We start from the raw sequence: 12904 nt of genomic DNA, 5'->3' as shown, positions 1-12904 counted from the left end.
TGAACCACTGATTATATAGTACTCTATGCCACCTTGTGGATGAGATTATTACAGTCAATTGTGTGTATACATAAATACATAATATAAAAAATAAATGAACGCATAAATATAAAAATAACGAAAATAAAATAATGCAAAAAAAAAAGAAAAAGAAAATCATGACTAAATTAAATTTAATTAAATCAGTTTTAGCAAATCATATGCCTTTCTTTCATTCTGCAGGTTTGGTTTTTCATAATATTCTGAGATAACACTAGGTGGGTGAAAACCAAGCAATTCTTACATTTATTCTGTCATTTATTTGTTGTTTATTAAAAATTCATACATTTAAATACATATTTAAAGCAAACAAACAAAATGTACTTTCGAACATTTACATCATTGATGGCTTTGGTAATGTAATCATTAGAATAACAAATTGTTTTTTTTTTATTTCTGTTATGTTCAAATGTAATATTTCATACTTACTATTAAAGAGATCAAGCAGGTACCTGTAATACACACTTAATGGTTATTGGTTTCATGGCTTCGGCATTACAACAATACCTCTGAAATCTAACAATATCTTTTTTTTTTTTATACCAAACTTGTCCAAAGGTATCCAACCAGCAGTCAATGACAACCAAAATGGCCACTGACAAAACCTGTGTCTCAAGGCCACATTTTATTACTAAAAAAAACAACAAAAAAAAAATAAATTCATAGAAAATACAGTATAAATAAATACCATCAATAATTAATCTGGTTTCCTCAAGCAAAAAAGTGTTCTTCTTCTAAACAATGTCTTTTGTTTTCCATCCATGATTAGCTCTGTATTTAATACATCTATGGCGGTGTTATGCGTGACCAGTGTTCGTGGTTTCCAGCATCTCCTCATAAAGCCAGCTCTGAGTGAAGTTTCCGGACTGCTCCATTAGCTCAAACAGACGCTTGAACTCATCAGGGTACACGTCGCCTGTCATTGTGTCGTCAAGGAAGCTGAGCTTTGAGATGAGCTCTGATCCACTGCCAGGACTCCATGAGCTTTGGAAAACCGAATACAAAAGGAAAGTATGAATAAAGCCCCTCTTATATAAGTTTAGAACTGTTTGTTCACTTTGTATCAAAATACAGGTCAGAGTTCATAAACTTACTTAATTTGTTCTATCAGTCTGCTTTTCCTTTTGGCAAGGCACTGTTTCACCATCAAAACCAGAGTGCTGCCATTTAAGGGAGTCAGGTGAGAGTTAAACAAGTCCTCACGTGGAGTTATTCGCACCAAGCAAAGCTTATCACTTTGGGATGACTGTGGGGGTAAAAAAAGTGCAAATGAAAAACTTGGAAATACTGGAAATGGCTTTTGTAGTACTTTTATTTAGCAACAACACTTTAAATTTATAAAACATGACAGTAAAAAAAAAGTTACAAAAAATTCTATTTCAAATAAATGTTATTTTGTAACTTTCTATTCATCAAAAATCTTTTTTGCAGCATTTTTTGAAGAATAGAAAATTCCAAAGAACATTTATTTAAAAAAAAAAAAATTGTCAGTAAGAATTGTTTATTATCATTATTATTATTAAAGTCATTTTGAGTAAAGTTGTTATTTTTGTTTTCCTTTCACACAAAAAGTATTCTCGTAGCTTCATAAAATTATGGTTGAACCACTGATGTCACATGTTTTATTTGGTAGTTGGTAGTTGTTTTGCTGTCTATGCAGAGTCAGAAAGCTCTCGGATTTCATCGGAAATATCTTAATTTGTGTTCCGAAGATAAACAAAGGCCTTACGGGTTTGGAATGACATGAGGGGGAGTTAATAATGACAGTCATTTTTGGGTGAACTATCCCTTTAATACTTAAACTGCTGAAAAGTAGTGACAGTAAAGACATTTATAATGTTGCAAAAGATTTCTATTTCAAATTAATGCTGTTCTTTTGAAATTTCTATTCTTCAAAGAATCCAGAAAAATGTGTAAAAAATGTTTTTCACAAAACCACAGCTGTTTTTAACAATGATAATAATCAGAATGTGTGTGTGTGTGTGTCTATATATATATATATAAATATAAATTTAAACAATGCTTTTAAAAGTGCACAAAGCACACCAAATAATCAAACAACATATACAAAACTCCCTAAGCAAATTAGCATTTTAAACAATGCTTTTAAAAGTGCACAAAGCAGACTAAAGTTTCACAGCTCATTTTTAGATAGCGAACATAACCTACAATTAAGTAAGCAAGTGATAAATCTGAGTTTATTCAGTGGGAAAATGAGTTGTCTGGCTCATTCAGACCAATGACTCATAGATCGATTCAGACTGATTACTAATGATTTCAAATTATTCATTAAGAAGAACTGCAATCAAATTCATCAGACTGAAGAATGTGATGACACAGTGCTTCTCCTGAATGACTAATACTATATAAAAAGATGCTGAATCCTAGAGTGATAGTACTTGTGTGCCAACACTTACAGTGTTCTTTGAGGAGGGCCTTCCAGAGTTCTTGGTTACAGTTAGAAAGGATGACAGTGGCTCCTGGTAATGAGGACAAAGCAGAAATTCACAATTATAGTACATGCACAAACATAATGATCATTAATTGCTAAATTATTTCTGGAAAGAGGTAATAATGATCCATAAATAATAATAAAAAGTCTTACCTCATGCAGTAACTCAATATCACAGGCCATCTGCCAGAGAACACTGAAAGCTTGGTAGTTCCTGTAATCTCTTGGACGGGTCACTAGTTTCTAAAAGAGAAAAGTAGCAGAATTCATACTTGGATCCAGCTTGAAAGCTCCAACTGCTGTTACTTGTATAGTTTCTTACACAAGGAGTCATGTGAACTCACTGCGTATTCTTTCTGGCTAATGAACATGATCAACTCCACACGTCCGTAGTGGAAGATGGAGCGGCGCTCAAACAGGTTGTAAATCAGCTTCCACAGTATGTTCTTCTCATTTCTTTGTGAGAAGATCCCCACAATCTTCACTGGAACATCTGATCCAGAAATAGAAAGAAAGGAGAGAGGAAAAAACAAACATATTTATTTATTTCTTAAAGGGACAGTTTACTTATCCTTATGTTATCCCTAGCGTCCTTCTTTCTTCCCTTCCACATTAATCTGAATGTTAAGGGCACTGACCTGCAGTCCAAGGAACCTCGGAAATGGCAAGTTCAGAGAAGAGTTTCTCCGAGTACATGACGGGTGGTTTCATGCTGCCGTGGCCGAGGGGATCCAGTTTGAAGAAGTCACAATGAACCACATCCAGCTGCCCATCCAGTTTGCGCTCCAGGTCCTTTAAGACCAAAGGTTATTTTAGGGGTGTGCTGTTTTTTAATTAATATATATTTATCATGGTTAAATTGATATTGATGTCCTTAATAATCAAGTAAAGGTAAACAGTTGGGAGAAAATCAGATGTGTGTCAGTACATTGAACCAGTGCATTAGGTTTTAAAGGAATAGTTCACCCAAAAATAAAAATCTGTTGAAAAGACCACACAAGATGTAGATGAGTTTGTTTCTTCATGGGAACAGATTTGGAGAAATGTAACATTACATCAGTTGTTCACCAATGGATCCTCTGCAGTGAATGGGTGCCGTCAGAATGAGAGTCCAAACAGCTGAGAAAAACATCACAATAATCTACTAGTAATCTCAAGTCCAGCAATTAATGTCTTGCGAAGTCAAACGCTGCGTGTATGTAAGAAACAGATCTATTATTAAGCGATTTAACTTTAAACCATCGCTTCTGGTCAAAATACCAGTTCATAATCCATCATAATGCTTCCTCTAGTGAAAAAGTCCATCCCCTGTTGTCCTCTCACATAAAAAAAAAATCCACTGACATATTTGTTTATAACTGTAGTGGCTTGTAAACAGCACTTAATATGCACATTTTTCTCCTGATTCAGATAAGACCACTTTTTCAACACCATTAGAAGAAACAATATTACGGACAGTCAACTCTAATTTTAGCCAGAAGCAACAGTTTGAAGTTATAAAGTTCTGAATGATAGATTTGTTTCTTACAAATATACAGCTGTTCACTTCATAAAACATTAACTGATGGACTGGAGTGGTGTGGATTATTGTGATGTTTTTATCAGCTGTTTGGACTGACGGCACCCATTCACTGCAGAGGATCCATTGGTGAGCAAGTGATTTAATGCTAAATATCTCTGAATGTGTTCCAAGATGTAGATGAAACAACCTCATCTACATCTTGGATGGCCTAAGCATGAATACTGAATAACTGTTGTAGCTTTAAAAAAAAAAAAAAAGTGTATACATTTAATTCATTCAGTAGGGAAATAGAGAATATAACAGAGAAATACGTTTCACTGTACTACTCGTTAACTTATAAAACTTAAAAACCAACAAAAATAGGGTTGTTATTGAATTGTGGATTATGATCCTGCCTGAAGAAAAAAAAATTGTGCTCTGATATTTTTTGCCATATCAGATCCCTTTAGGTTATTTATTAGGAACATAAAAGCTGATAGTAAGCAGAATGTTGATGAGATCTTTTTGGACACCTACCTTCAGATCAGGAAGGAAGTTAGTGTCACTTTCCAGGGCAACTACTCTTTGAGCCCCACGGTTCAGCAGAGCACGTGTCAACACCCCAGGACCTGCAGAGCAGACAGACACACAACCCACATTAATATCTTAACAAATACTGACAGCATTTAATTAGTAGTTGAGGAACACACACCGGGGTTACACTCAAATATAACAGCTTTCCCATCATCAATGTCTCCGGCGAGGTGGTCGGTCACGATTCTTGCGAGGGAAGGGTCTACGATGAACTGTCTCAGGTGTTTACAGGCCAGCGCTTTCTGCGTGTTCTCCTCCACATCGCCCAAATCTAAAGGGTCATACCGGCAGAGGGGGCGAAACTGACCCTGCAGGGGCACAGCGACAGCAGAGAGGTTCCTCTGAACGCCTCCCGAGGATGGAGAAATTCGCTCTGGTTTGGCCACCGGAGCCGGGGTCTTCCTTGACCCGGAGGGTAATGGGTCTAGAGAGTAGGTTCCCACAGAGGTGGAAAAAGTCCTGTGTGTAGCTGAAGGCAGAGTGCAGAGTGATGCTGATCTTGATGTTCCACATAGAGTTCTTAAAGTCAGGACAAAGAACCTACATCCTCCACACGCTGCCATGACAACCAGCAAGCTTGAGCCTGAAATCATATAATATGCATATATATATATATATATATATATATATATATATGTGTATGTGTGATGTGTGTGTGTGTGTATGTATGTATATTCAACCAGCACAAGGAAATTTTACATTCTTTTCATTAACTAACATTGACAAAGATTAAGAAATACTGTAAATACTGAAATTCATTCATACATATTGTAAAGTGTAAAGTGCTACCTATCTATATATACACATATATACACACACATACATACATATATCTATATATATATTATATATATATATATATATATATATATATATATATGGTGTGTATATATATATATGGTTATTAGAACTGATAAGCATCAATGCAACTATTACACGTGGCTATTCTGATCAGACATTTCCTTCGCTTAATTCCCATAACCTTTATTGAAAATAACTCTCTAAATGCACATTTGGTCCATGGCTTAAATATTCTGACCATTACATTACGTACTATTCCTGCTTATTCAGCTTATGCACCATTGCCCATGCTGTGGCAGCAAACGCCCTCGTTACCTCTCTGTATCTCCTGATAAAATAAACACATGCAACACACTTTAGGATCATTTTAACCCATACTAACCTCAAATGATGCGGTTCTTGCCCACAGGATCTACATTAATGAAAGCTGCGCAGCACGCGCGTCTGTGACATTGAAGCCCGCATGTTGTTGACCCGACTGTTTCGCAATCCTATTGGTGAGGCGCACAACGTACGTCATGTTACCGCGACGTGCCAACATATTATGCTGATCAAGAGTGCGTCTATTTTGCGCAATCCTAGATGTATTAAGATTATTATACTACGTATTATTCTGTTATTAATATGTGGAGTCAGCATTCATCCCAAGATAAAATTTTTATACATATATAAATGATTAAGGAAATATCCTTTTTGTAGTGAAATGTATTGTTTTGAGCTTTTTTTTTTAAATAACCTGCGCAAGGACCGTGTCAAGTTGACAGTCGTGAATACAAACGGCATTCATAAAGTGCATGTTCTGTATGTCGGCGCATGGACGCTCAGTTCGAGTGATAATAGTGTTATGATATGATGGCTATGAATATAGAGAGGTTCGTCAGTGAGGGTAAAGGAAATGGTTTGCGTGCTCTGCGCGAAATCAAAGCCGGTGAGGTGATTCATTCATGCGAGCCGTATGCATTCTGCATAGCCAAGGATTTCTTGAAAACTGCATGCCATAGTTGTCTGAAGAGGTAAGAAACCATATTTCATTCACAAAATTATAGAGAAAACTATATCATATTCTTAAATCCAATCAACATGTTTATTCTAAGTTATAATGAAAAATGCAGATACATTAATAATATTAAACAACATTACTAGCTACTATGTGTATTTTTGGATATGTAGGCTACAATGTATATTTTGGACAATATGTCATGCTATTTGAACATGTGCCATGGTACTGGTAGTGACAGGGTACCATGTATGTAAATGACATAGTACACGCTCAGAAGTATCACAGTATGTTTCAAAGTACCATGGTATTTGTAGCAGTACTGCTTTGTAAGGCTAAATAGCAAAAACCAGTCTGTCCGCGTGCTTCTTTTCTCTTCTGCCGTTTACTTATGTTTCTGTGACATGAAATGAGTTTGTATGACAGCGGATTAAAAGCAATCATGAACTGATGCAGGACGAAATACACGAGTACTGCATGACACTTCTGAGTGTGCTCTCTAGGTGGCGCTGTTGCTCTTTCTCTGATGTTGTTGCATCTTGAACTCTTTTACACGGGATGTTGTTTTTGTTGGTCAGCTCATGAGGCGTGTCTGACATTACTGTGCAGTTTATTTAGGCTACCTAAAATAGAATAATCTATAGTATAAAGACTTCACACTTCCTTTTGGATAAGAAAAATACCACCAAACTGCACTAACTCTACTTTTGGTGAAGGCAGCACATTTCAACCCTCCATGCTAATACAATATTTATTTTTTAAGCAGTTAAGTGCATAAAGCTGTGTAGCGTTATTATACATTTAAACAACACTGTCATATATTGTAACATTGTAATACTGTAACAATTACATTTTTTAATGTTTTTGTAGTTTTGGCTCATTTTTTAGACTTGTGAATTTTAGTTAAGATGGCTTTACATAAGATAATACTGTAAATACTGGTCTGTATAAATACTAAATACTAGCAGTCTGGCTTGTTTGTTGTCGTCATTGCTATTCCTTTCAGACACGTACTGTATTTTCATTTTCAGAGGTTATTTTTCCTCTCGTCGAGAGGAAAGCGTGTGTAGGATAATGCTTTAATGAGATCGCTGTTTCTTGCAGATGTGCTGATTTAATTCACACCAGCTTTTCATTCCTCTCTGTAGCCTGAACATTTCTGACTCTTGATTAGAGTCTAAACTCTCAGTGCCCACAAAAATTAAAATTTTAGATTGTTAATGTATTCCAGTGTAAACTGGCATCTATGGTTCCATGATGAACCTTTATCCATGGAACCACACCATTACACCAAATGTTCTTTAGGTTATTAAAATGTTCTTCACACTATAAAAATTACTCTAAGTTACTTTAATAACTGTTCATTAAAAGGATCTTTAAGGAACCCACAATGGTTCTTCTATGGCATCACGGTGAAAACACCCTTTTAAAATCATTTTTTGAATCTATATGGGTAAACATGTCTTTCAGATGCATAAATGTAAACATTATATTAGGTTACTAGGGAATTCTGGTGGTTACTAGGCTGTTTTTAATTTCTCAAGTCCTAGATATTTCAAGTTCACGGATGTGTCAAGCATACAGATCACTGTCTAAAAGACGTCTGTTTGTGGTAGTTAGAGGCGTCATTAGTTGTCACTTCATCTGAGATCTTTGTTTGGAGACAAAGAACATCAGATAATTCTCAAAGGTAATTTAAGTAGGTTATTAATTTATTTTTAAACGAGGTTATGATGATTCTCCCGTGCACTTGTTTTTAGTGTCATGTTCTGGAGTTGAGTAAACACACACACACACCCTAAGGCAGGGGTGCCCAACCCTGCTCCTGGCGATCGACTGTCCTGCATTGTTTAGCTTCAACCCTAATCAAACACACCTGCCTTTAATTTAAGTGAGCCTGAAGACCCAGGTGTGTTTGATTAGGGTTGGAGCTGAACTTTGCAGGACAGTCGATCGCCAACAGCAGATCTCCACAACCATGCCCTAACACACCAACCCTAACTCATCAATTCCCTCTCCTCTCCCTTCCTCTTCTCTCCCTCCTCTTGCTCTCTTTTATTCATCTGTTCCCCGTCGAGGTATTAATTGCCATCTGCTTTTTGCCGTTTGGCTGGTCGGGCGGCCGTTCATCATATTTCAGGTATGTCTTTTTCCTGACTCCCGCTCAATGCTTTTCTGAGCGTGACCTTGAGGAGTAGATCTTTCCACTTGAGAGGGAAGGAAAAAAGCAGACAGGCTCAGAAGACAGTCATTTCTGGCCGAGGATTAGTGCTTCAGTCCTGCTGATAACCTGGCTCATCTATAGAGAGCCGTCTGCATGGACTCACCCAGGAGAACACTGAGGATGAAAAGAAACGCCATGGAAACACAACGTTAATAATCCGCTCAGAAGTGCTCTGTATTGTAATGGTCCCTGACTGCTGCTCTGAATAAACCAAAAGATGCTTCTGCTGTCACAGAGCTCAAAGAACTTATTTTTACAATATGTTCAGTCATGAGCACTTTAACTCTTTACAGATGATGGTATCAGATGGTAATACTACGGTTTTCAAAAATATACCATGGTGTATCTGATCACCAGATGCTGTAGACTTGTTCTCCAGGGCTTAATTTAGGAATAATGAGATCCATCTCACAGCATACAGAAAGTTTTTAAAATGAGTCTTATGCTTTTAGATGAATATTAATAACTATGCACTGTAAAGGTTAATGTGGTGTACCTGCTATAGAAGATGAATTTCTCAGGAATAGTTCAGTGACCATAAGATGCATTGCTTTAGTAAAGACTTGTGCATAATCCCATGTTTGTAACGGGCTTCCATTAAGCATATTAAAGCATATGTGCAACTGTCACCCTTTTCAGCTTGTGTCAGATCCTTCATCAGCATGTCGAGACAATTACACCCTGGTGATGAAATGCAGTATCTTCTGACCTTGCTTAAACAGTGTGTAATGCATGACTGCTTCACTATTGAACTACTCATTTTCAATTACAGTAGCCGGGAGTCATGCCGAAATCTTAGCTGCAGTTCTGTTCAGCTCTGAAACCGTGTGTTTTGTTGATGCTCACATTAATTTTAAAGCATTTCAAAGCACCAGAGGGCGGCAAAATGCATTTCAGAATGAATTATACATTTCTATGAGTGCTGTAACAATTTTAACAGCTTTATGAAGTCTTTTTTTTTTTCTGTAGTGACGTCTTAGCCAACACATACAGAATATGATGTCATTGATTTGTTTTGTTTTTCCCCATAAAGTTGTAGTGCCGCTTGCTTCAAAAGCTGTTCACTTGGGTTTGTTTATCTGAGAAACCAAGAGGGGCATTTTAAAGGAAATTAAGGCAACATCAAAGATGAGGGTAATTGCTGCTCGCCTCTCTTGAATGTCTGTTTATTTGTAATGAGCACTAATGACTGTGGGGGGGAAACATTAAGGAGTTAGTTAATGTGTTCCTCCCCGTCCCAGCATGTGTCCAGTAGCCACAGGTCAGCAAATAAACAAACCATTATGGCCTCCTTTTATGATGAAGCACGACTGGAGGTGTGTTATGGAGTAATTTATGCATATGTTGGGTCTTCATTGGTGTTCATGTTTTAGGTCTTTAATATTGTGGATTATGGGTTTTGCATGCATCTGAAGAAGACGTATCCATACGTTAAATCATAAAGAAATTTCACCGATAAGACAGGCTCCTCATGTCTTATCGGTGAAATTGTTGTCTTATCACACCTTCCTGTGCTCTTTGACGCCCTGCTAATATGTGGCTATCAAAATAGTTGATTCCATTTCAGATGTCACAGAAAATGTGGCTGTAAAGCAGAATTGAGCCATTTTTGCAGGGCAGGTCACTGGTCACCAGTTGCTTTGATGTTTCCGTCTGTGCCTGTTCTTTAAATCCGCCATCTGTTCTCATGGAGCGATGCTCCTCGTTTCCAGACTTGTGTTCCTGTATGATCTGTGGACTAGCGGCTCCGTCTCTGTGATTCACGTCACTGATTTGTTCTGTGCAGTTTTGTCAGCAAACCTCTGTTTTTGAATCATTTATTATGGAATTATAAGGCAAAGAAGTTGAAGGAAGTTTTTTTGCATGCACAGCATTTGCGCTGTGGAGATCAGATGCAAATTCCTTCCATAAATTCATGAATATATAATTTATCTATATTAGCCATAACAGACAGACCTATGTGATGAAAAGCCAGCCATGAAATGTGTGTAGCTGCTTCAATCTGATAAGTTCTGTAAACACAAAGCGTGACATGAAAGCCAAACATGGAAGTTAAAAGCCCAGCTTGCTAAATCACATCTTATTGCATATGAATGCTTTTATTCCCTTCCCTTTTCCATTTTTTTCTTACTATATATAAATCACATAGTATTGCATAATTTGAAATTCCCTTCCCTCCATTTTTTTCTTACTATATATATTTTTTTTTATTATTATTATTGTGACTGATATCTAATAAATTGAACAACATATTATTTATATATATATTTTTTTATTATTATTATTGTGACTGATATCTAATAAATTGAACAACATATTATTTCTGTAAGAGTTTTTAATTGTTTTTTTCCGCTTTTAATGCTACTAGTTCCTGGTTATATTTCCCCTCCAGAAAGCACTTAGGAAAAAATAATTTTAGTAAAAATAAATAAATAAATAGAAAAATAACCAATAAATATTAAATATAGCCAGTTCATTGTCTCTAGAAAGCACTTAAATGTATGTGTTTATTCTGGCCATTTATTCATTTATTTGCAGAAACATATTTAAAATATTTATATGAATATTTCCTAAATAATATAAATTAAAGCTAAACTATCTTCAAAACTATTTTCAATCTGTCTATTTGTAACTATATTAAATTCTTAATTAATTAATTAATTTAAATATGATTAACCACAGCCAGTATTAATATATTTATTTATTTTGTTTATTTATTTAATTAAATGTGTATATTTTCGTAAGAATAAAATTAAAAACTGAAATCTGTAGTTTTTGTCAATGTTTGTTAAGAGTACCATATTCATATACTGTGGTGTCTAAATTGTACTGTAATGTATTTAAAGGGTTACTCCACCGCAAAATGAAAATTCTAAACTCGTAAAAGTTTTGTTTCTTCTTCGGAACACAATTTAAGATATTTTGGATGAAAATCAGGAGGCTTGAGACTGTCCCATAGACTGCCAAATAAATAACAGTGTCAAGGTCCATGAAAGTATGAAAAGCATCGTCAGAATACTCCATCTGTCATCAGTGATTCCGATGGCAGTCTATGGGACAGTCTCAAGCCTCCTGATTTTCATCCAAAATATCTTAAATTGTGTTAAATTGTTCCCGAAGACAAACATAGTTTTTACGGGTTTGGAACGACATGGAGGTAAGTGAATAATGACAATTTTCATTTTGGGATGGAGTATCCCTTTAATAGAATACAATGGTATTTTCATCATGGTAGCACATGGTGGTACTTTTTTTTTGTTTTGTATGGTAAGGTATTTAATAATTAATTTATATAGTATAATATAATATAATATAATATAATATAATAACTTCATTTGACACACTTTCTGAAGTCCTGGAGAACAGTTTCTTTTCCTCTGGTCTCTCAGGCAGATGAGGATAATGCCATCGATCTGCTCTTTTGTCGTGAATGACGTGTTGAATTACTCTCCAGCACCCCTTTTGAACTCAGTTCAACAAGATGCACGACAGTCATTGTATCGTGAGCAAATGCATTTGTGAAAACATCCATCATGCTACTAAGAGCCTCTTGAAGAGAGCAAACCTGTGACCTTGAGCATCATGTTTGGGTTGTCCTGCATTCGTCCTCCTGCTGCAGCGCTCCGCTGTTTGTGTTCTGTCCTCACTTTGATTGAAAGTCAATAGGAAAATAAAGCCTGTTATTATCCTCAGCCTCCTAACTCTAGTGATTTTGAGTTTGCTAGCTATGAATGCTGCCCAGGTTTTCTTCGGCTGTCTGGAAAATCTCAATCACACTTCTTCTACTACTGTGGCATGAATGCCTTTTCTGATTATGACATTATGGGATGTGATATTCCAGAGCATTCAAACAGAAATGTCAGATTGTTTCTTGGTACAGGAGACAGGTTTAAGAAGATCTAAATGATTATTCCAGCCACAATTTTTTTTTTCTTTTCTTCTTTTCTCCTTTTTATTGTAGTAATTTATCACACCATGTGCTATTATTAGTCACATTGGTTTAATAGTTTTCACATATCGGATACCTTGGAATTTCACTTACCTATATACATTTTTTGAGGAAGAGAATACATATTATATTGGCCTGAATTAACATAAATCTTGATGGCGCATGTGTTTCAGACATATGCATTTTCATGCGGATGCGGTCATTTTGGTTATATATAAAATATTTTTAAAAAACTTCTCTTCAATCAATATAAAAACCACACAAAACCCACATAACACATGTTTAAGATTTCAAATATGTGTCGATAAACACTTAAACATTTCTGCATTGTCTATAAGGTGTAGAAA

General features: G+C 35.8%; 2 protein-coding genes across 3 annotated transcripts in view; one reads left to right on the top strand and one right to left on the bottom strand.

Annotated features, from left to right (window-relative positions):
• Positions 1-815: 815 nt before the first annotated feature.
• On the bottom strand, positions 816-5903 carry tfb2m (transcription factor B2, mitochondrial). Its single transcript, XM_042773643.1, has 9 exons — positions 5770-5903; positions 4705-5169; positions 4530-4621; positions 3130-3283; positions 2836-2984; positions 2645-2734; positions 2457-2519; positions 1134-1285; positions 816-1023 (listed from the first exon to the last, which is right to left on the bottom strand). The coding sequence occupies exons 2-9, from the start codon at positions 5147-5149 to the stop codon at positions 837-839; spliced, it is 1332 nt and encodes a 443-aa protein (XP_042629577.1). The 5' UTR covers positions 5150-5169; positions 5770-5903; the 3' UTR covers positions 816-836.
• A 243-nt stretch (positions 5904-6146) lies between these two features.
• Positions 6147-12904, top strand: part of smyd3 (SET and MYND domain containing 3) — a 142553-nt gene continuing 135795 nt past the window's right edge. The window contains exon 1 of one of the 2 annotated variants that reach the window (XM_042773645.1): positions 6147-6400. In XM_042773645.1, coding sequence (XP_042629579.1) covers positions 6237-6400 — 164 coding nt within the window. In that variant the 5' untranslated portion in view covers positions 6147-6236. The remainder of the gene's footprint in view (positions 6401-12904) is intronic. The other variant, XM_042773644.1, reaches the window with a different exon arrangement.

This window comes from Cyprinus carpio, chromosome A17 (assembly GCF_018340385.1).
Source record: "Cyprinus carpio isolate SPL01 chromosome A17, ASM1834038v1, whole genome shotgun sequence".
Taxonomy (NCBI): domain Eukaryota; kingdom Metazoa; phylum Chordata; class Actinopteri; order Cypriniformes; family Cyprinidae; genus Cyprinus; species Cyprinus carpio.
Note: the sequence above shows the minus strand (reverse complement) of the source record. Positions and strands in the feature narration are given on the sequence as shown.